The sequence below is a fragment of the Vanacampus margaritifer genome, chromosome 16, assembly GCF_051991255.1.
Source record: "Vanacampus margaritifer isolate UIUO_Vmar chromosome 16, RoL_Vmar_1.0, whole genome shotgun sequence".
Classification (NCBI taxonomy): Eukaryota; Metazoa; Chordata; class Actinopteri; order Syngnathiformes; family Syngnathidae; genus Vanacampus; species Vanacampus margaritifer.
This window is the reverse complement of record NC_135447.1, coordinates 9,017,127-9,040,598: the sequence shown is the minus strand read 5'-3', so window position 1 is coordinate 9,040,598 and position 23,472 is coordinate 9,017,127. Positions and strand designations below refer to the sequence as shown.

At 39.8% G+C, this 23,472-nt stretch overlaps 3 protein-coding genes across 8 annotated transcripts in view; all 3 read left to right on the top strand.

The window, feature by feature from the left end:
• The first annotated feature begins 541 nt into the window (after positions 1–541).
• c2cd2l (c2cd2 like) lies at positions 542–18,328 on the top strand. 3 transcript variants are annotated; one of them, XM_077546879.1, is made up of 15 exons: positions 542–826; positions 1,089–1,470; positions 10,548–10,643; positions 10,988–11,107; positions 11,458–11,568; positions 12,120–12,233; positions 12,392–12,491; positions 12,583–12,715; positions 12,861–12,925; positions 13,555–13,673; positions 14,854–15,010; positions 15,071–15,169; positions 15,551–15,684; positions 16,700–16,913; positions 17,167–18,328. In XM_077546879.1, exons 1-15 carry the CDS (start codon positions 765–767, stop codon positions 17,415–17,417), a joined length of 2,157 nt encoding a protein of 718 aa, XP_077403005.1. In that variant the 5' UTR covers positions 542–764; the 3' UTR covers positions 17,418–18,328. The 3 variants fall into 3 exon arrangements, with proteins under 3 accessions (XP_077403005.1, XP_077403004.1, XP_077403003.1); XM_077546878.1 differs by having other exon boundaries at positions 1,037–1,470; positions 15,590–15,684; XM_077546877.1 differs by having other exon boundaries at positions 1,037–1,470.
• A 1,992-nt stretch (positions 18,329–20,320) lies between these two features.
• h2ax (H2A.X variant histone) lies at positions 20,321–20,927 on the top strand. The gene has a single exon (XM_077546882.1). It carries the CDS (start codon positions 20,378–20,380, stop codon positions 20,801–20,803), a length of 426 nt encoding a protein of 141 aa, XP_077403008.1. The 5' UTR covers positions 20,321–20,377; the 3' UTR covers positions 20,804–20,927.
• A 1,845-nt stretch (positions 20,928–22,772) lies between these two features.
• Positions 22,773–23,472, top strand: part of phldb1a (pleckstrin homology-like domain, family B, member 1a) — a 29,502-nt gene continuing 28,802 nt past the window's right edge. For 2 of the 4 annotated variants that reach the window (XM_077546366.1, XM_077546367.1), the window contains exon 1: positions 22,773–23,413. The gene's annotated coding sequence lies outside the window, so the exon portion shown is untranslated. The remainder of the gene's footprint in view (positions 23,414–23,472) is intronic. The other 2 variants (XM_077546368.1, XM_077546369.1) reach the window with 2 other exon arrangements.

Below are 23,472 nucleotides of genomic sequence, written 5' to 3'. Positions count from 1 at the left end.
GCATTAAAATGTCATTTTTCTTATCAACATTAATTAGACCACCTGTGAAATGCCATACATTAAGTACTAGTACATTTAGTCAAGAATTGCATTAATATTAATGTTAATTTATATTTATATTTATATATTTTTTGTCATTTATCTAATTGAATATTTGGTTAATGAATTTATTGTAAGTAGTCAAATAAAATAATATGAGTAAATAAACATACATAGTACAATCAACAATATTTTTTATTTTTTAATTTTTTTAATAAATGTGTTTAATGTGTTTAAATATAAATAATAGTTATCTGAGAGTGATTAAAATTCCCTATTAGTCATATATCAATTTTAATCAATCAATAGCCTAGCCCCTACATCCATTTTAAAACTCAAATATGGCTTTTGAGCACAAAAGTTCGCCCGCTATTGTTCAAGGTGAGTTGCACTCATTGCAGGGATTCCCGATATACTTTTATTTCAAAAGACCCGTTTTCTATTTCCGTTTCATCTTTCGCACTCCTCCCCTGCAGCGCCACCTTCAGGTTGACGTCATTCTCCCGTTCCGTTATTGTGGCGAGGTTAGTCTGTCTTGCAGTAAGATCAGTGGAGATTTGAAACCGAGTGGAGCCAGGTAGTTCGGGGTTATTGAGCGTTAATGTGAAATGTAAAGAAATCGTTTATAATGAGAAAGACGCTTGCGCGAGGAATGCTGAGTGTGCAATGGGACAAAGTCATGTGTTGTTGGCGCCGCTGTTTATCGCCATGAAGGCAGCAGCTTCATGTTACCGCGACTTGCTTTCGATTTCCTGCATGCTGCAGTCAGGACCGTCCAAGTTAAACGGTGGGTTCATTTAAATCATATTATTAATATCACATTTGAGCTTCTTCTCTTATGCACCCCACACACCTTATGTGTTGATGTAGACTGTAGTTAATTAGGACTAAAGGAGCTTGTTAGGATCCTTCAAAGAACCACAATTCCTGTTGTTGTTGTTTGGGTTTTTTTACATCCAAAAATTCTGCAGGGCTAACTGTCTGATGCTTTTCACAGGTTGAAGGGTGCCTGCATGCCCTCTTCTGACAGTCCCTAGCATTTCCAGTAGACATGAGAGGCTGCACGAGATGGTGATGGAGCTCCAAGAGTTGGGCTGGCTGGTTCTTGTGGGGCTTTTCCTGGCCTCCTTGCTCATCGTGCTGGTTTGGCTCTTCCAGTTCTCGCTGAGCCTGCTGCGGCAGTGGAGAACCAGGAATGCGGCCGAGCAGCATCAGCGGGGTCTCTCCTCCTTCAGGCAGCATCCTCATCACAGCTTGGCTGCAGGTGTGTGGGACTTCCTGCTCAAGCTGCGCCCAGCTCTGGATGGCGGAGCTGTGTCCGAGGTCGGGCTTAAAGGCTTGTTGACCTCGCTTTTCTCCTTCAAGTCGTTGAGCGAGCAGTGTCGCAGGAGCTGGGTCAAAGCTCTGAACGAGCAAGCTTGCAGGAATGGGGTGAGTGAGAATTATTTTCATCTTCATGTGAAGAGGGACACAAGGACAGGACTTAGTGAGCATGCTGGCAGTGTGCCAAAAAGTAGCGCGGGTATGAATTTTGATGTGCTACGTGTGTGTAGAAGTGGGTGTTGGAGTGGGTAAGAGGATGGGGAGCACATCCTTGCATAACAGCTTTGAAGCATAATAAGAGCGTAGAGGCAAGACCAGCCAGCATAATCGCAGTATGAACGCCTACACCTTGTAAAAATAGCCTTCTTTACCCCAGCCTGGTATGATGAAGTGGTGGACGCTTCTCTTTAGAACTATGTCCAGGACAGAGCGATGTTCGTCTGGTTTGACCCACTGCATAACCTTAGAGTTTGAATCGAAGTTACTTCATAAGTAAGACTTATTCATACAAAAAGTTATAATATTCAGCTTCAGGGTGAAAGCAAAATGTACAATAACGTACAATAACCTCCTGAATTTAATTTGAACTTCTTCGAACTTTTCAACAGATGAACAATGTACTTTTTGCATGCCAAGGGAAAGTACTGACACAGCTGGATGTGTCCATCCAAAATTTTAGAGGTCAAAAGAAGTTCTTCTGGAAAGATTGTTTTCACCGAAAGTCGGATATCCCTGTTTTGATAGTACTACCTTTTTCACTTGCTTCAATTTTATCAATGTAATGGCATGATTTCTTTTTTGATTTTTATAACACTCATAACATGCCTTTGGGTGATTTTAGAGTATTCGATTAAACTAACAGGCACATTTGGAAATGTGGGATGAAGTCAGAGTAAACTCATACTGGGAGAACATGAAAACTTCATGTTCTAAATCCAGAACCTCTCAACTGAGGCCGACACGCTCTCCACATGCTCCACCGTAACATTTCCCTGAAATGCAGTTGTTTAAATAAGAAGGGAATAACGTATGAACTGAATGTGTAATGGTCTGATATATACTATATATTAAATTGGATATCTTGAATATACTGTAACTAAGCCTAGCTATTTAAAGAGGAAGTCAATGTTAAACATTTCTTGACAATAATATGTCAAATGTGACCTCACTAGTCTAAACATGACATTCTGGTTACTATTACATTTATGGAATATGAGTTATGCAGGGGGCAGCCATTTTGCCACTTGCTGTCGACTGAAGATGACATCACATTTGCTCAGGGCTCAGGTAATGACCAATCACAGATCACCTGTTTCCTGAAGCTGAGCTGTGATTGGTTGTTACCTAAGACCTGAGCAACTGTGATGTCATAACTCACTTGTAGCCATCAGTAAGTGGCAAAATGGCCGCTTCCTGAGATGCATAAAAACTACTGGATTTTGCTGCTTAACTCATATTCCACTAGTGCAATATTAATCAAAATACCGTATTTAGACTAGTGGGGCTGCATAGAACATATTATTGTCGAGATTTTTGTTTTTTGGGGGGTTGACTTTCCTTTTGAAAGAATGTGAAATACTGGCAAAGTTTAATATCTGAGCTTTTTATTTATTTGGCTCCTTCAGGCTATTTTATGATACTGTGCAAAAGTCTTACCATTGTTTGATTTAGCAATTCTATATTGAAATACGCTATCACTAAGTAAGATACTCACCTCCACCAAAGACAAATTGTTAACAAAAGAGGGAAAATCAATAGTTGCACATTGTTTGCTAGTCCACCTGTTTGGGGAGATGAACTGCAGAAGCTCATCGTCCTGCTAGGAAACTGAATATTACATCAGAAAAAGGTCCTATCGACTGTGATAAATTCATTAAAACGGATCATTCTCATGCAGAATGTCAGTAATTGCAGAGACAATCTGTTCTCTTCAGTGTGTCCATGTGACAATTTCTGAACTGAGACCGCCAGCCAAGACATCTTTACTCGCTCATTAGTATAAAAACAGTTTTTCGTCATCGTGTCTGCACGCACGCACGGGCTGTTATTCTAGATGCGTCTGCAGCATATGCTAATCACTTGGCTGCAAATGATACCGGACCATGACACTGGCTGAGATTACAGAACACAATCTAATTTGATACTCATGCATGCTTGTATGGTTGTCCGGGATGTTTTTTGCTTCTTTCTTTAACTTAAAAAACCTGCTGTGGGACATGACCGGTACAAGAAAGTCACACCCCCATTCTCGGCCCATCGAACTAAATATCGCATATGTTGTTGTGGCCACTTGCAAAACACAACCTACGATGGTCTCGTCTGCTTTGCATTTTGGCAATTGTGGCTCTGCATCAGCAAAACAAGAGCCCCCTGGAGGCAGCGCTGTGAGGATAGCGCTTGTGGGGATTAGCCTGTCTATCGCTTTTCACATTAACCTTAGTAGTTCTCTCGTGTTCAAGGTCTGACAGAGGTCTTGAAATAATTGTATTAATGCTTAGAGGGGGGAGCACACGTCACTAAAATGATTCATCCAATTATATTTACTCATCAGATCTGAAAGTCAAAGGCGAGATCAGAGACAAAAGTATTGTCATCATTGTCAACAATGATGTCATGGCATCGCCATGATATCGATGCTGATTCTGGATATCGCATTATATTACTATATGGCATATATTACCCCATGGCATTTAAAATAGGCAACGTCATGTATGGTTTCATTGTCATCTTTCCCCCAACGTATTCTATTTTTTATTACTTGCGAGTTGCGATCTTAACATAGACCAAATATGGTATCTCTTTTTTTCCAAGTTATTTCAAGATAGGACATATAGATTCAATTCAATTTAAAAAGGATTTAGATCAGTCCTGATCTTATTTTTGTAACCTTTATGGTACGTATCAGAAAATTAATTTCCTTCACTTGCAATTTGTAGTCACATAGTTTTTAATTTAACCTCCCATAGGCAACTTTCAAAAAGATCGATGAACAAAATAAATATATATGAATTTTTAATGATCAAATTTATGAATAGGCGAGTACTAGGGCTGGGCGATATAAATAAAATCTTGAATAAAAAAAATATATATATATATATATATATATATATATATATATACACACACACAATTTATTTCAGTTATTTTGGACGATTAAGTTTTAACATTTATTTATGTGCACCTCGATTTCACGATTTAGCAAATTTTCAAATCATCTATTTTTTAAATGACACTATTAATCAAATGTATTGAGTAAGCTTTGAACACTTGTCTTGGTATCTTTCTGAAAAAAAGTGGTCAACATTCCTAATCAAAGTGTTTTGCCATCGATGTGCAGAATGTTCAGTATCGTATTATTGTTTTTAAGGGGCATAAATAATCTCTAGACACATACACTCAAAAAGATGCCTTTTCTAAACACAGTATAAATATACACGAGACATACACTAGCAACAGTAGGATCAGTCTCAGTACAGATTGTAATTCTTATTTTGATTACAGCGGTCAGAAAGGATATTTTGCAGCGTGTGAAGTGCGCCACTGTTGGCAGTTTGCAGCTGGATTCTTCACAGATTTCTAAAAATGTCAAAACCAATTACGCTGATAATGACAGTGAAGAAATCCTCCAGCCCCTTCTTCCGGGTCTTTTCGCCGTAATCCACTGGAGCGGGCCTCCATTGCAGCTGCTTAATTACTGCATGGCCGTGCCAACAGGAAGACATCCTCATGCTCCATCAGAAGCAACTGTTACAGCATCCCGTATTGTAGCAGCTACCGCGTTTGAGGGTTAATGAGCTAAGAGATTAAACACAAGACTCACTGTTTTTATTTCAGTGGAGCGTGGAGGAGTATCCTCAGAAAAAGAAAAAAAAACACTTTCATGTCGGTGGCATCTTATGATGCAGCATGTTTCATGACTCACTTCAAAAAATGACTGCAGATTTATTTCTGTGTGAGCCACTAGATGCAGTCTTGTTGGGTTCTAGCTGGATTGGTCAGAGGCTTTTTTTTCCCAGCATTCAGACCATTATAGCGTCATTAAATTGCACGTGCAACGTTGACATTGATGGCTGGTCACTGAATGGTACGGATGATAAGATTTTGATTCATTTGATTTTGTGATATGCAAATAAGTGACAGGTGAAGAGCTAAAGGCTGCAGTTCATGTCGTCTTCCTTCCGTGCTGCTGCTAGATGATGAATGCACTGTGATTATTCACAAGTAGTTTGATCTTAAATGACAGGGGACATTAAGCACTTACCGCCCATTCAGTATGATAACACAGGAAATAGGCCTTTTTCATACCTATCACAGCAGTTTCAGAAAATCACTTATGCAAAACAAATCATTTTATGCGGTCTGTTAAAGCAATCCCTGTGCGCTTATTGCGAAGGTTTTTGCATCAAAAGTGAGAACTAAAGTAGGCTAACGCCATCTTTTGTCATTTTGCAGAGGAGTAATTTTAGGTTTTATGGTTGCAATAGAATGTGGGGGATTTATATCATGGTGATTTATATGGCAATGATGACGCCCGATTAAAGACAAATCACGGCTCAGCTTCAGAAAACAAGTGAGCAACTGTCATGTCATCTTCAGTTGACAGCAAGGGTCAAAATGGCCGCCCGCTGAAATAGATTTTGCTGCTGAACTCATATTCCACAAACACAGTATTACTCAGAAAATCGTGTTTAGACGAGTTGGGCTGCGTAGAACGTTTTTAATTGTAAAGAAGTATTTTGGGTAGACTTTCCCTTTCAAAATGATAGAAATGCACATACTGTATGCCTTTTTGGTTTACAATCATAATGGCTCTCTGAGGAAAACCATTACTGACTACTGTTTTTTAACTAGTGATTCAGTTGCTTCCAATTACACTAATGACAGTCACTGTTGTGACCTGATTCTCTCATTGAGAAACTAAAAGAAAAAGACAGAAAAGGCAAGTGAGGGTCAACACAAGCCACAGGCTGAGTGTATTCCTGGTTGACCCTCGTGCTTTTCAGAAGCGTCCAGCCCGCAGGTCCTAAACAGAATGTTTTTGACAAACCTGAAATGACACAGTAGTAGTCCTGGGGGTATCCCACAAATAACCTCTGCGTACACATGCGCATAAACCGAGGTCACGGGGACAAAACAGTGGACGTGCCGCCAGCTTTGGTCTGGTGATGACAAAATGAGGTCTGTTGCCCGTGCCGCGAAGGGTGCACAACACCGCGTTACACCAGTTGGCTATGTGAGACCTCGATGGACTCGTTCAACACGGCATGTTTACACCAAGTGCTACAGTTCACGGTGTGTGGGTGCAAGGTTAATAATATGTGTCATTTTGCTAGAGTGACATGGTGTAACCTAGCAATATATTTGAAAAGGAGGAGAAGCAGCACAGTCTTGTTTTTGTCTGGGATGCCAACCCGTGAGGTTTGGTTCGGAAAGGAGGTAGTAGACTCAACGCAGGCAGTTTATTCCATCCAGGTCCAACCTATAGCACGTATCCCGGTGCTCCACACAAGTCTAGCGCAAAAGCGGTCTCAATGTTGTGCATGTGGGTGGAGTTTCTTTCTTTTGACATTTTGCATGACGAGCAGAGAGCGGAGATAGAATAGGCCGTTTTGCGCTGTTGTGGGATGGAAGGTAGCGGACACCTGCCAATCAAAGTGGTTCACTTAATTTACTAGTAAAATGAGACTGTCTGTATCTTGGCATGTGCAAGTACATCACAAATATAACAATGGTGGGCCACAGGGCTATTTTCTATTTGTACAGGGTCAATCGGTATGGACGTTTTAAGATATATCATGCTGATTCCGATATTTGCCAGATAAGATTCTAATAACCAATTAATCGTCCGATTAAATAAAATGGCTTCTTTTCTGCTCCTTTAAAGCTTACAACAATAAAGATGTGAAAACAGGCACTAACATTTGACTGTTCTACATTACTAGTTTATTTTATTAGTATTTTAAACACAGAAAATTGACAAAAAATTTGCCAATTCTGAGCAGATTCCTTTGGGGGGAAATGTTTGAATGTGTGTATTAATTTGTCTTTTGTTGTAATTTTTTCATATGTAGAGAGAGAAAAAATGGCTTTTTTTGTTGTTGTTGCCAATTTTAAAAGAGCTAATATCAGCCAATTAAATTGGCTAGTTGATTTGTCAGTCCGGATTTCTTAGTGAACACAATGAAAGTGTTTAGAATTTACATTAATATGCTAGAAAAATTAATTTTTGTGTATGTGCATTGACAAGTCATATTTACTATCCCCATATATGGGAGTACTTTTTTGTAGTCCACAAAATGTTAATTCTGAAAGGGAATTTGAGGTTTTCTTACAAAAGACTCTTTCAATTAAGACCCAAAAGAGGCCAAGCATTTGATTAGCTTACGGATAATATGTATGTAATACTACTAGGCGACATGCATAATTGCACATAACAATGCTTTATTCTTCTTCTTTTTTTGGGGGGGCAGCCAGCAAATAAACCAATATAAGGACCTTCTACTGACCCATCTTTCTAACAGGCATCGACTAATCCTGGCAATCCTCCCCCTGTGTCTTAATTTGCTAATATCTCATGGGCTGACTTTGTCTTGTCTCAGCATGATTAGCCTGTGACGTTCAGGGGAATTTGCTCTCTCTGTCATAATGATCTTAATTAGCCTCGCCGCAGACGCCAGTGCTCTTTGGCAGAGTGGTACACAAAGTTTTTTGCAACACACGTATGTGAGCGTGCACACAATCAGAACCGGTTTCTGGATGCCACGCAATCCGAGATACATCACTTTGTATTTGCTCCGCTCTTTGGATGCGATGAATGGTCGGCTGACTGAGCAGTTTTAGAGGCTTGGGCCAAGCAAAGTAAACATGGTTGTTTGTAGTGTGGAGTCATGTGACATCGTGTTGGTCCAGACCTACGTCAGCCCGCAGCGTTGCACTTTGCTTCCTGTCTCTCTCGCGCAGAAGCACACATACGCCACAAACTATGTTATATCATCCTCCCGTTTCTGCCCCACCTCCACTGTTCAGTTTGGAAGAGATTGGACTTGCATCTAGAGAGGCATATGCTCTGACAATAGGGAAGGGGGGGGGGGGGGGTTGCTTCCTCACACTTGCTTCTCCTGAGCCAGACAACAAGTTTCACTACAGCAGATCATTTGGCATTCACACATAAACACACATTGATAATCATCCACGGTGTTACACAGTTCAGGCGATGCCATGTTTGATTTTGAATCAGTGTTAGGCAGTGACAGGCGGTGCATTTAATACCTGGGCCTTCAGTGGGGATTTACCCGACTTAATCCCTCTTTTAATACCACCACTGTCACATTGCATTTATAAGAACTATCAATGCTATAAAAACTCAGGATGTGCCATGCTCGTCAAATAAATTTGTTCAATTCAGTTTTCTCCGTAATTTTGAAATTTCACCTAAATCTCCTCAATTTTATCTAAATCCCTGATTGTAAAAAGTAGTTGTATAGATACATTATAATTAACTAGCTTTGAATTCTTCAGCTATTTCAGTGAAGGGAACTCAAAGGGAACGCAGAACTAGTGGAACATACTAATTCAGAAGCATTAAAGGGGAAGTCAACCCAAAAATTATCATTATATGCGCCCCCAAATAGTCTAAACACGGCATTCTAATTAATATTGCGTTTGTGGAATATCAATTAAGCAACAAAATCCACCGGTTTTGATCATTAAAGGGAGCGACAATTTTGCCACTTTCTGCGAACTAAAAATGTCATCACAGGTTAACTCATTTACGGCCATTGACGGTTATAAAAGTCAAAAAATCATTTTAAGTATTTCTATTAGTTTAATATTTTTATCTACTTTTGTTAACAAGCGTATGAAAACATAGATTTTTTTATTGTACATTTAGAACAGATATAAAATTTGTGATTAATCGTGAGTTAACTATTGAAGTTATGCGATTAATTCCGATTTAAAAAATGTTTTTTAATTAATTGCATAACTACACTATTGTAATTAATCGCATGACTTCACTCCTATAACTATTGAAGTTATGCGATTAATTATGATTACATTTTTTAAATTGTAATTAATTGCATGACTTCACTAGTTTTCTTCTTCACGATTAATCACAAATTTTATATCTGTTCTAAATGTACAATAAACAAAAATTCTAGGTTTTCATACTCTAGTTAACAAAAATGGGGATTTTTTTTTAAACTATTAGAAATAGTTCAAATGAATTTTTGACGTTTTTAGCCGTCAATGGCAGCGAATGACCAATCACAGCTCACCTCTTTTCTGAATTTGTTCATGTGACGTTTGCTAGCTGAGCTGTGATTGGTCGTTACCTGACGTTGAATCCTGAGCAACTGTGATGTGATACCATTTTTAGTCGACAGCAAGAGGCAAAATGGCCGTCCTTGGAGATAGATAAAAACGGTTCAATTTTACTGCTTACTTTCAGTCCTACAAACACAATATGATTTAGAATATCATGTTTAGGCTAGTAGGGGTGCCTAGAACATATTGTAAAGATAGTTTTTGGGTTGGTTTCCCTTTTAATTTCGCAATATATCAAATTATGCTTTGACGTCACTACCATATAACACAGCACAGCGGAATCTGCAACTGAAGCTAGATCTCCTCTGAACTTGAACACGCTCCCTATCAGCCTTTGGTCAAACATATGTTGCCGTTTGCATGCCAGCACCCTCGGGCACCGACCATCATTCTGACCGAACAAATGCAACTCGCTGCTGGCCGTGCCACGGTTGTCATGTCCATGTCATGAGCAGTGACTGCAATAACCTCCTGTTTTTCTGTATTAGACTGCCAAATTGTGTAAATACTTAAAAACAGTGAACAGAGAAAACACGACTTTTAGGTAATAGCGCTTTAGCCATGAAATGAGATCAGTGCAGTGTTAGATGCCTGACACCAACTGTGCTTAAAATTCATAAATTGCCCTAGTTAGTTAGCGTCCCCATGATTCAGATGAAGTTTCATTAGCCGGCTGGGAAAACAAAACCAAACACCCTCCTTAAGGACTCTGCCTAATTGTTCGCTAACTGCATGCTAGCCTGTACCACTGCAGTCTATAATCTTTTATGTCATCCCCAAGTGTCTTGCCTCTTCATGTTCATGTCCACTTATGTAATATTTAGTACATTTGTTTCTCTGCCTCCCTCTGTCTCTCACAGAGCTCCATCCAAATCACTTTTGACAGCAGTGTCCAGTTTATTGCTGCCCCTGCAATTGAGAGTGTGACCTGCACTGACCAATCAGCACACAAAATGGTGGGTAATCAACTTCTTAAAAAATAAAAGATAATTTTTTTTAAATATATTTTCAAACAAGAATACAATTACTGTACTATGTCATTGATAACCGCATGTAATATTAAGTGCAAAGAGCTGTTGGTGTTACTCCACAGCTACTCATTGTCAGAAGAACAATCCTTTATTGTCTCACATACACTTGGCAACACAAACACATGAGAAAGACATCAAAGCGAGTAGGCATTTGTTTACGTAGTTTAGCATAGCGTAGCGTAGTGAATTTTGATTTACTATGTAAAATAGAAAAGGGCAACCTTGACTGATTGTGTGAATCTCTGACGACACCTTTTCTCACATGATAGGTTTTACATTGTAAATGTCGGGTGGACACAGTGGTATTTCCTGTGACGGTTACTCAGCAGTCCCCCGCTGCCGTTGCCATGGACACCTATCAGATTACCATCGCACCTACAGTGGCAAAGGTACTGAGGCACACCACCTGGTTTCCTTTAGTTTGCTCGACTCTTTTACAAGCCGGCACGCGAGAACATTTGCATTGCTAGTCAAATATCTACTTTGACGAAAGGACATGTTACAGACCTACCATCGCTGACGTTTATTATTATGAACTTTGGAACTGGCTACATTATCACAATTGTCAACAATTGAAATGAATGAGTAACTCCCTGACAGTTATTATTGTTGTAATGACAAAATTGGGGATATACCGTACTGAATGAAGTATCCAATATATATATATATATATATATATATATATATATATATGTATATATTTTCCAACCATGCGTCCTGTTTCTACTTCCATCATCAGGTGGTTGTATGTCTGGAAGAGGTGGAGGACGAAGGACTTTTGGTGTCCTGGACTCTTTCCAAGCAACCGTCATTGAAATTGACTGCGTCGCTATGCAGACTGCCAAGACATGTGAGAAGATTTTACATTAGCAGTCATATTGTTGTTGTTTGAAAAAAAAGAATGGTAATAATATCAAAAGAATTTCCCTGATTGTGTATCTGAGTAAAATAAAGATATTTGAGCTCATATTTTCTAAATTAGTTAAATGGGGAGTTTACCCCCCAAAATTCTTTACTGTATATTCAATGCAGCAAAAATCCACCCAGCAGCCATTTTGCCACTTGCTGTCGACTGAAAATGACATCACGCACAGTTGCTCAGGGCTGAGGCAACGACCAATCACAACTCACCTGTTTTCTGTGTCTGGCCATGTGACATCTGCAAGCTGAGCTGCGGTTGGTCGTTTGAGCCCTGATCAACTGTGACGTCATTTTCAGTCGACAACAAGTGGCAAAATGGCCGCCCTGTGAGATGGATAAAAGCGGGTGGATTTTGCGTCTTAATTCATATTCCCCAAACACAATATTCAGAATGAGAATGGTAAATACAATTTTGGGGTTGACTTTAACGGATGTACCATCTTTTTTTTCACTGGTATCCCGATTGCTGGTTGTTTTTAGCGCATGGATGACAAGGGAGACTTGGATGTGATCAAGAGCCTTATAGAGGACACTCTGTTCAGCTCTCATCCAGCCATGATCCTCAACCTCAGGACTTGTACAACTAGTTCTCCAGTAAGTTCTCTTCCTCTTTCTATATGCGGTAGGAATGTAATATTGTTAAGTTAAAGGGTTTATAAGGTTCATTGAAGAGCCGGGAATAAATGTACCCGCCAAGAGATGACAAGCAATGGATGTATTTCATGCTTTTACACGACATTTTCTGCTCCCAGGTCTCCATGGAGCACCTATCAGTAGGATTAAAGCCTGTACCCCAGAGTGTCTTTGTGCAGCGACTACTTCTACGGCAGCTCAGGGTGACCTTAAGTAAAGGTCAGATGCATTCCCTCGATGGCTTTGGATCCTTTGTGTCTAGCGTTCTGTTGAATCCTTGGTGCCTCACTGAGCTGTTTTGTCTTTGCAGGCCAGTGGTGTAGCTCAGAAGAGCTTTGCTGCGTCCTCAGCCTGAATCAACCTTCCTCAGAAAGGACAACCTGCTTTCTGCCTGTGCCCCACAACCCAAAGACCCCAATGGAATGGAGAGAAGAAATGACCTTGTGAGACATGTCACATTCATATGCCAGGACTGTTCATACCTGGCGACATTAAAAAGAAATGAATGTGTTTTTGTTTTGCATTGCAAAGTGGGATTTCTTCCAGGATGACTCTAAACACAGCTGTGCCCTTTTTTTTGTGTTGAAGGGAGCTGAGCCCAGAAACCAAAGAGCTGAGAGTGAGACTTTTGGAGCGGAACGGCAGAAGCGAGCGTAAGGCATAGCACAGGCTGGGATCCTGTCCAGAAATATATTTAGCCACAATGCTCAGTTTGCAGTGAAATTCTGTTTGTATGCATTTTGAAATATTAGGATGAGTGGTCAACATAGCTTCAGAACTGCAGTCAATTGATATGCAGTTTGTATTTGGTCAAATTGTCCCAAGTGTCATACTCCCTTTCGATACATAATTGGGATACTTTTTTTTTTGTGTACCAAACAATCAACTTTTTGGGTTGTTTTGTCTAAAAAAAAAACAAAAAACAAGCAAACAAAAAACAACAGCAGTCAGACCCTTTTTGACACACAATTTGGTTATTTCATTTGTTGTTGTTTTGTACGAAACAATCTATTTTGGGGGGGTTATTTTGTATTACGTGTTCAAAAAAGCAAAAAACAAAGTTGGATTAAATTGACCCAAAAAAGTTGGCCCTTTTGGACACTTTTTTTTTGGGTACAAAATTATCAATTTTTTTTTAAAGATTGTTTTATGCATACACACAAAAAAAATGGATCAAATTGACCCAAGTAGTGGTTGGTTAATATATGGACAAATATAAGGACAAAATCATTGCCTTTTGTAGCTTACTCTGTTTTTTGTTCATTTCTCTTTGTTCTGTTAGAATTCCTTCCCGGGCATGCCTCCTTTGCCTTGGACTTCCAGTCCAAAGTTCCTACCTCTGTCGTACTCACAATAAACCCAAGCCACGCCTCGGAGCCTATCGCCACCATCACAGCAGAAGTGAGTGACAGGCTCTTAAATGCGTGACAACTACCTGTATTACAAAGACATGGAACAAATTTACAACTTATCCAATATAAAATTATTCACAGAACATACATTACTCAATATATGATGAAGAAAATGGGACTCTCAGACTCCGACATTTGTCTCCAATGCTTACAAAACACTACAGACACTTATGTTCATGCTTTATGGTTATGTACTCCGGTTATGTATTTCTGGACTAAAGTCTTAGAAAAACTTTCCGATATTTTGGACTGTAGGATACCTTTATCTCCAAACTTGTGTTTGCTAGGTGACCTAACAACAACTGACTTACCACATCAACAATTTCAATCTACACTTGTAGCCCTTACTATCGCAAAAAAAACAATTCTTGTTAACTGGAAAAATAAACAAACTCTGAATATCGACCAATGGTCTAACCTCCTCATAAATCACATTTTAATGGAAAAAATATCTGCCTCAAATAAAAACCAAATATCAAAATTTATAGAAACATGGTCCACGTATATAGAATTTTTTAACCTAATTCCGGTTACTTAATTCTGTCTGTTAGCGAGAGGCACTACATCGTGATAACTTACATTGATGTTTCTGCATTTGGCAATTTATTATTATATTATATTATTAGTATGGGATTTTTTTTAATGGGCTTTAGGTGAACTGATGAATACACACACGCACGCACGCACACACACACACACACGCACATACACATATTCACCCACATACAAAAAAAAAAAATATGTATATATATATATATATATATATATATATATATATATATATATATATATGTATATATATTTAAAAAAAAAAAAAACATTTATTAAATTTTTTAATTTATTTGTTTTTTAAAAAAAAAAAGGAGAGCAATGATGATGTCAAATCGAATGAACAATACTGAGCTCTCCTGAAAAAAAAAAAAAGACATGGAATGATTGAGCATTTATTTTATAAGTCTTGTAAAAGAAGCTGATAGAGAGCTCGTTCTTGCATTCTCATCTGGCTGAATGTGAGATAACATCTCTCACACTCTTCACAAAGGTTTCCCTACAGATTCCTTTTGTCTGATCTCAGTGCACACGATTGCTAAATGAGACGTGGAAAGCTTTTTTTTGAGTGTGGTGGATTTGCTGCAATGTTTTTTTTTTGTTTTTTTTTATCCACTCAGCTGCTCTATGTGGAAACTGAGGAAATCCGGGCACCGCTGCGTTCCTCGCTCACCCCTACCAAAAAGGTCGACGTGGACCGAACCATCATGCCGGACGGAACCATCGTCACCACTGTGACGACCGTGCAGTCCAGACTAAAATTGGAGCGCAGTCCAGGTACATGTAAAGCATCACTGTGTTAGTTAACAACATATAACTGGAGTTATTATTCTCTAGGTGATTCTCCTTTGCGTTCCCCGTCCAAAGTTGAGGTGACAGAGAAGAAGCCCACCATTCTCTCTGATGGAAGAACGACCCCCAGCCCCAATCCGAGCAGTGAGTTAGAAACCATAAGGACAAACCATACAAGGGCTAAAGTATTGCGATGAGCCTCTTAATTAAACCATTAGTCATTCGTGGATTGCTTTTGGGGAACTTTGAATGAATCTGGCGTTGCAGAACTTGAGAAAAAAAATACTTTCAGGATGAATTAGAATCGATTGTGAGCATGGCCAGTCAAGCATCAGTCATTTTTTACCAAAAATCGTAGGTCGTAATATTCCTGTATGCAAAATGGCTGCATGTCCCAGTCCTTTTGGCATTACAGAAACATGTTAGTATTCTATATTAGCAATCATCATCTATGTAAAAGGAACATGTTGGCCGATTCCTTAAATAGAAAAATGCTGATTTTATATTTGTGCTTTTGTTGCATAGGGAGCAGCCGCATATCTAATGGCTTGGATCCTGTTGCAGAAACGGCCATTCGTCAGCTGACTGAGTCCAACTCCAAAATGGCTCGAAAGACACCAACAAAGAGAAGCACACTGATCATCTCAGGCGTGTCAAAGGTCAGAGAATTTGCGTTACTATGGATAGAATGTACTGTAGTGGCATGCATATCAAATTTGCCTTTAAACAAATACGTGGAGCTACGCAATATTACGCCTCGTATACCTTTTTTAGGCGGCAGTCTCAGCTACCACACACTAGACCCCCCCCCTCGTAGCACATTCAGATCACATTACAGCAGTCTTCTGACCTGATTTCTGAGTAAAAGAGAAATGTTTCCACTTCAAGAGGCTGCAGTGGTAACCTAACACATCTCAAGACGACATATTTGAAAACAGATTATGACAGTAGAACCGAGTGCAGCCATTTAAAAATAAAAAAATAAAAAAATCACCCTTACCATTGCAAAGACATATATTGTATACATATACAGTATTTTTGGTTTTCAAACTGTTATGTTCGGCATTTTAGTCATGCAGTATGAGAGGTCCGTTTGCTTTTTAGAGCCAGAACAGATTTGCTGTCTGGAATAGTCCTTCTGTTTGTATTGAGCGCCACCAAAAAAGACATGATTTGAAAGGGGGCAGACAGCGAGAACGGCGAGCAAAGCAAAAAAAGAAAAGAAAAAGAAGACGACAATTACAACAGGCAGCCAAAAACAAATCCAGACATTTTTATCCATCTCAGGGGGCGGCCATTTTGTTGTCTGTTGTTGCTCAGGGCTCAGGCAACGAGCAATCACAGCTCACCTGTTTTCTGAAGCTGAGCTCTGATTGGTTGTTACCTGAGACCTAAGCAACATTGATGTCCTCTTCAGTCGACACCAAGCGGCAAAATGGCCGCCCCCTGAGATGGATAAAAATGGCTAGATTTTCCCGCTTAACTCATATTCCACAAATGTACAGAATGTCATGTTTAGACTAGTGAGCTCACATATAACATATTATTGTCAAGAAATGTTTTAGGTTGACCTCCACTTTAACTACAATTTTTGGCGATACCAATAAAAATAATAATATTTACATGCTGACCACATAAGAGGAAAACATTAAATGAATTCCTTTTACTTCTCAGGTTCCTCTTTCTAAAGACGACTGCACGCTGTCAAGTGGCTACGCTGCAGCAATGGACGCTGCCATGCAAAGCAACCATTTCGGGGCGGGACACCACCAAGAGCCGGGTGAAACCACACCTTCCGATGTGTCAGAGCGTCCCTCTGTGGATGATGTGGAATCCGACACTGGCTCCACTGGGGCTTTGGAAACACGCAGCCTCAAGGACCATAAAGGTGACACAGTTTTACCCATTATTTAATATTATGTCACACCGTAATATTAAATGTTGTTTTTCTATATGTTATTGTAAAAATGCTTTATGGGGAAAATTAAGATATTTTGCTGCCACCTGTTGACCAGTTTAAAAAATGCAAACACTAGGACAATACAGTGTAGCTGTTCACTGTTTTGAGGTTAGCGGTTTGAACCTTAGCTAGTAAAAAAAGAAAAAAAGGATATTTAATGCAGCATCTCTCTATCTCACAGTGGGATTCCTGCAGAGCGGATCAAAGCTGTTGTTCCGCAGAAGATATCGTTCGAAGGAGCCCTGCCTCAGCCAATCCCATGAAGACGTCTCCAAAATGGGCAATAACTTCGCTGCGGCAGCAGACAGCGGTCGGAAAAAATCCGGTAGCTTCTCGCGACGTCTCATCAAGCGCTTCTCCTTCCGCTCATCAGGGAAATGGAAAGGCAAAGCCTCGAGCACCAACGGAGGAGCCAGCTCAGCCAATAACTGATCATTTCTGCTGTCGTCCCCCGTCAGCTATGTGAGCACAAGACTATTTATTCCATCCCAGTCTGATGTCCCTTGGATGGAGGACACCTCTGGGAGTGCTTTTTGAAGAGGAGAAATATTGCTGCTTCAGGACAAAAGTGGTTCCTTATCAAATCACTAAAAGTGAAATAAGATGAAGTCTATTGTTTAAGTTTTTGCAGGGAGGGACAACTAAACAGTTGGAATGAGTTCTGTTTTTTTTGGATTGATGTTGGAAGTTCTTGAAATGATGTAAGGATGCCACTCGAATGGCATTGGTGCACTTTGGAATTTACATTTTTACATTCTACATAACACATAGACTATCTGTATGAAGGTAATTTATGATTATGTGAAGTGCTATTTCTTTTATCCATACCATGGGTTGTCTTAGTTGCGTTATACTGTAAAATAAGAAATTGCTGTGATTTTTCAATGCAAATCAAGTTATATTCCATGTTATTTAATATAGTCGTATTTTCTTCCACATTGCATTATGAAATTGTTCAATGTAGGTTTTAAACTAAGCAGGAAATTGTCATATATTGTACTTTCTTGACAAAGTAATTGCTCTTAAATTATTTTCAGATTTACCCGAGAGGAAAGTAAGCAGGCTTATATATGATTGTTTAAAAAAAATAAAAAATGTAATAAGGAATATTTTTCACTAAGAATAAAATTGCTATTCCAGTACTGTGACTGAGCAACTGCAGAAATGAGGACAGTGGTAAGATGTGTCCAATGCGCTTTATGAAAATAGGATCAATTCTTAATTGCTAAAGTACAAAGACAAATTGCCTGGCTGGAATGTGAATGCGACAAGTGGCAGGTGTGATTTCTGCTGTTATTTTGATATGTTTAATTTATTTCAAATAAATTATTGAAAAACTTGAATTTTTCAACTATTTTTCTGTTTGACCCTGTTTTACTCCATTCATTACAGATTAATTCCCAGGTTTTCCCTTGAATATCAAGATATATTTTACAGCACATTTAATAACAATCAGATTTTTTTAATTCTCTATGTTTAGCTTGGTTGGTGCGGTTAATCCCTTTTAAGAAAATTTCCTGAATCACACTGCTTCGAAATTGTGCTTCGGCGCTTGCATCATTCTGCAAGTTTCACGAGACCGATGACGTTCGAAGCTTTACACGTCACAGCGCGTATTGACGACCCGTAAAGCTTTGGTGACTGGTGGCCCGCGAAATCACGAACTAGAATTTATGCGGTCATTTGACAGAAGGTCACGTTAAGTTCAATGTTGGTCGGCCTCTGAGTGGTGAAGTGGTGCCGTTACTCCACTTTGTTACACGAGATGTGGGTACGCTTCCCCCCACCGGGAGATCACAGTGGGGAAAATAAAATTCTGATTCTCTATTCAAAGCTACTTATATTAAATGTATAATGTTAAAGGTCAAATTTTATTAATAATTACTCAATAAAAACAATCACATCAGCCAGGTGGGTTCATACAGGTATCTGGGAGTCCACATTGACAACACACTCAGCTGGAGGGTACACGTTGGAAGTCTCTGCTCCAAACTCCAACAGCGTCTCTATTTCTTACGCAGACTTAGGGTCTATGGAGTGGAGCAGAGGATCATGCTGTTGTTCTACCGGGCTGCATTGGAAAGTATCATCAGATACGGCATTGCGGCCTGGTACGGCAACCTGACTGTGCAGTCAAGGTCACAGATTGCCGGTCTGGTGCGGACTGCCATGAAGATCATGGGGGTCAGGAATCATCCTTCCCTACAGATGCTTTATGAGCAGTCCGTCACCAGACTGGCACAGAAAATTGTTACTGACCCGACTCACATTCTGCATCATGAGTTCCAGCTACTGCCTTCCGGCAGGAGATTCAGGGCCCCCAGAACCAGGCTGAACCGCTACAAGAACTCATTCCTGCCGACATCCATCAAACTGCTTAATAACCGACATTAACTCAGTGCAATAAGATATATATATATATATATATATGGTGCAATGTTGTGTACATACCCATGTGTGTGTGTATATATATATATATATATATATATATATATATATATATATAAATATATATATATATATATATATATATATATATATATATATATATAAAAGTGTGTATATGTGTGTGTGTATATGGGTGTGTGCAATGTACTTCTCTACACGTGTATACTCCTGTGAAGACTTCTGGGAAGTCTTCTACTTATTGCTGCACTTCTAATTTATTTAATTTTAATTTCATCTCTTTCTATTCTGTTGTTTTCTCTTAATGTAAACTGCAGCTGGACGGAGTCCAGGAAAAAGTTCCCCACGGGGAAAATAAAAGTATATCGTATCGTATCGTATCGTATGATGACATTTAAATAATTCACACGTATTCCCGTTTATAATAAACATCAACATACACTCGTCAATCATATTTTATTTATGAGAAAAAAAATTATTAGTAGCACAGGTTTTGTAAATAATACATGCTGTGCATCTGATTGATTTTTACTTTTATTGATGAAAGATAAGTGTGAGTGGTTGTTTCACACTTCAATGACATAGGTTGCATTTACTTCTTTCGTCCACTAGATGTCCCATATGTTGCTTTCACCGAAGCACCAAAGCCCCGATTTTTTCTCGGCATAATTGGTTTCTTTTTGGCGCCAAAATTTTGAAACGCGAGGGAACAACCACAATTGGCTACGAATGCCACGACGAAACTCAAGAGCCAATCGCCTTTCTTTCTTATATGATTGGCTACGCATCAAATACAAACCACCAATCGCTGATGACTCGATTTATTCTTTCATTCCACCAAGCCAACCACAAGATACGCTATCGTCAGAGAAGCCAATCACGTAAAAGGGCGTGACATCCCCGGCCTTTTATATCCGGGTAGAGCAAACGTTTCATTCCACTGAACTACAATTGTTGAGGTCAGATCAGTACGTTGAAGTTCTACAATGTCTGGAAGAGGTAAAACCGGTAAGGCTCGTGCAAAGGCCAGGACCCGTAGCAACCGGGCAGGTCTCCAGTTCCCTGTCGGTCGAGTCCACCGTCTTCTCCGTAGAGGTAACTATGCAGAACGTGTAGGTGCCGGAGCTCCTGTTTACTTAGCCGCTGTGCTGGAATATCTCACCGCTGAGATCCTCGAGTTGGCTGGTAACGCCGCCCGGGACAACAAGAAGACCCGAATCATCCCTCGCCACCTCCAGCTGGCGGTGCGTAACGATGAGGAGCTGAACAAACTTCTTGGCCGCGTCACCATCGCCCAGGGCGGCGTCCTGCCCAACATCCAGGCCGTCCTGCTGCCGAAGAAAACCGGACAGTCTGCTCCGAGCTCCGGCAAGGCTGGAAAGAAGGCTTCCTCACAGTCTCAGGAGTACTAGTCGCATGGCTAGTAATTTTTACCCCAACGGCCCTTTTAAGGGCCACCCAAACTGCATTTAAAGAGCAAATGTCCTTTTGTGTTGCTTTCGTCACTTTTGAATAAATTCATGTGCTGGAGTTAAACGTCGCGAGTGTCGCAGTTTAGCATATCCGGGTAAACTGGAGAATAAGTTCGCTGGCCACTCGGCTGTTTTAAACGTTATCGCTGTTCTCACCACACCACAAAGTAAAATAAGCCCATGTCGGCCTAACTCTAGGTTAGCTAGTTTGCTACGTCTTTGATTAGCCCAGACCTCGTCATGTGTATTTTTTTTTTTTTTTTTTGTAGCTAGCTTCAACCTCTACACTTATTTGGCATTTTGAAAATGCTACCATTTGCTGGAGGGAGGAGGAAAGGGAAGCCAAACCTAAACTTCCTTTACATGTTCAATGCAGCCCCACTAATATAAACTGTTCTGATTATGTGATCTGGTTTGTGTTCAATATGAGTTAAGAAAAATCTCAGGGGGCGGCCATTTTGTCATTTGACGTCGACTGAAACTGACATCACAGTCGATCAGGGCTCAGACCAATCACGGCTCGCCTGTTTTCTGAAGCTGAGCTGTGCTTGCTCGTTACCTGAACAGCAGTAATGTCATTTTAAAAGAATAGCAGCCCTCTGAGAGATTAAAAATGTGAGGATTTTGTTTTTTAACTCTTATTCCACCATCTCTATTTTAATCAGAATGCTGTTCAGACTAGTTGGGGCATGCACGTACAATGTTAGGAACGTTTTCTGGTCGACTTTTGCTTTGAATGAGGGGCCTGTTAACCTTGTCCTAACAAAAAGCAAGCATGCTTTTAGAGATGTACTACGTAAAAGGATTAGGGCCAGTGAAGAGAGAGAAAAAGGTTGGCAGAATTCTGACTATAAAGTGAGAATTCTGAGAATAAAGTATTAGTGCTGCTATTTTTCTCACTTTAAAGTGAGAATTCTCACTTTAAAGTAAGGATTCTGAGATTAAAGTCAAAATTCACTTCGCTTAAATTGAAATAGTCAATTAATGCGAGATTAAATGCCACAGTTGCACAAATTTGCTTACTTGCAAGCACACATTTGAGAAACAAGCACTTACTTCATGGTGGCAGTGATCTCATCTGAGTTCACAACATGCAGCATTTTGCCAGAGTAGCCTAAACGATGCTTTGAAAAAGGAGGCTTTAAGACGTTAAATATCACTCAGTTGAAGTTTACTGTCAAATATGTTTACAGGCAATTATGCTTTATCATTGGCGAACAGGACGAATATTACTGCAGTTTGAGTAACTCATAGTTGTGAAACTCTTGATTTGAGTCTGTATGTATGTATTATACTGCCACTTGGTGGCCAAAACAACCCCCCCCCCCCCCCCAAAAAAAGTAGTACTGCACAGCACTGTAATGGCATTTAAATGAGAATCATTTGGGTAGTGGGCATGTAGTACGCCGACTCTTCCACTAGATGATGTGGTAGAGTAGGTTTAAAAAAAAAAAAAAAAAAAAAGCTCAGCTGTTTTGTCCACTTTCAGTAAGGCGGGAACTGGGAAATATTTTGACCCTTCTATTAAAATAATTGCCATATTTGTCACCTTAATTCAACAGTATTTATCAAATTTGTGAATTAATTAACTGTACAATATTATTTGTTTTAGCTGGTTATTTAATAATAAAAACGGTAACATTCATTTAATTCAACAAACGATAGCTCAACTTCATTGAGCCTGTGTGGGAAGGAAATAATTTGAATTTCTTCTCTTAATGATGGCATTCAAATTGTGTCAAAGGTTGACAACTTCCACCAGTTTAATTGCCTAAATATATGTTGAGTGGCGCACCGATGAACAGGATCAATATGGGAGCAAGCTATGTCATGAGACAGCAAGAGGGGGAAAAATAGAGTAATAACTGTGATTGATCACCTTGTGTAATGCAGATGTCGCATTCCCCCCTAATGTCTTTTCCAATGCGTATAGCAATTGCAGACGTTCCTGCCATCTCTGTTTTATTAAGAGTAAGAGCAGCCTGACACCACTGAGTTAGTTAGCACAGAGCACAGGACAGCCTGAACCAATTACTCTGGTCTTGACAACGTGTCCACAAACGCAAACTGCCAAGCTAAAAATTCCAGCAGGGGGAGGAAATGTCAAAATATCCTTTGGCTGTGATGTCTGTAATTTCCAGCTGTGCACTTTTCAACTGTGACAAAGCAAAAGTCTGGGTTGTAACACGAGTGTCTGCTTCACATATGCGTCTTTCAACTTTTGAGACCACGCAAGTCCAAATAGGTTAGTACAAAATGTGATAAAAGTTATTGAATCTAGTCATTCTCGAAGGGCCACACGAGGAAGAACGTAGGTTGGATATAACAATAGCATAAATGATAGGTGAGGCGAACGAGGGCTTGGAAAGAGGGACGGGCCTGGCAGCAAGACGCATGTGGATGCACTGAGCGGAACGCAACATATTTTCCTCTTCTGGAAGTCAGGGAGACGACTTGTAAGGATTTGAGCGGCTGTCTCGTCTTGTTTGACCAGCATCTTTCATCTAAATCGCTTCACAGGCAACAGGATGCTGCTCCCAGCCAGATCGGGTAATGAGGCGCTAAAATATTTGTTTGCTGGGAGTATGGCAGCGTTTGCATGTGGGAGA

Excerpts from the sequence above, each read along its gene's own strand:
- c2cd2l (XM_077546879.1), top strand. The coding sequence starts at position 765 with ATGTTACCGCGACTTGCTTTCGATTTCCTGCATGCTGCAGTCAGGACC. Across the intron at positions 12,234-12,391 it reads CTTGTACAACTAGTTCTCCA|GTCTCCATGGAGCACCTATC; the intron begins GTAAGTTCTCTT and ends TTCTGCTCCCAG. Across the intron at positions 13,674-14,853 it reads TCGCCACCATCACAGCAGAA|CTGCTCTATGTGGAAACTGA; the intron begins GTGAGTGACAGG and ends TTATCCACTCAG.
- h2ax (XM_077546882.1), top strand. The coding sequence starts at position 20,378 with ATGTCTGGAAGAGGTAAAACCGGTAAGGCTCGTGCAAAGGCCAGGACC.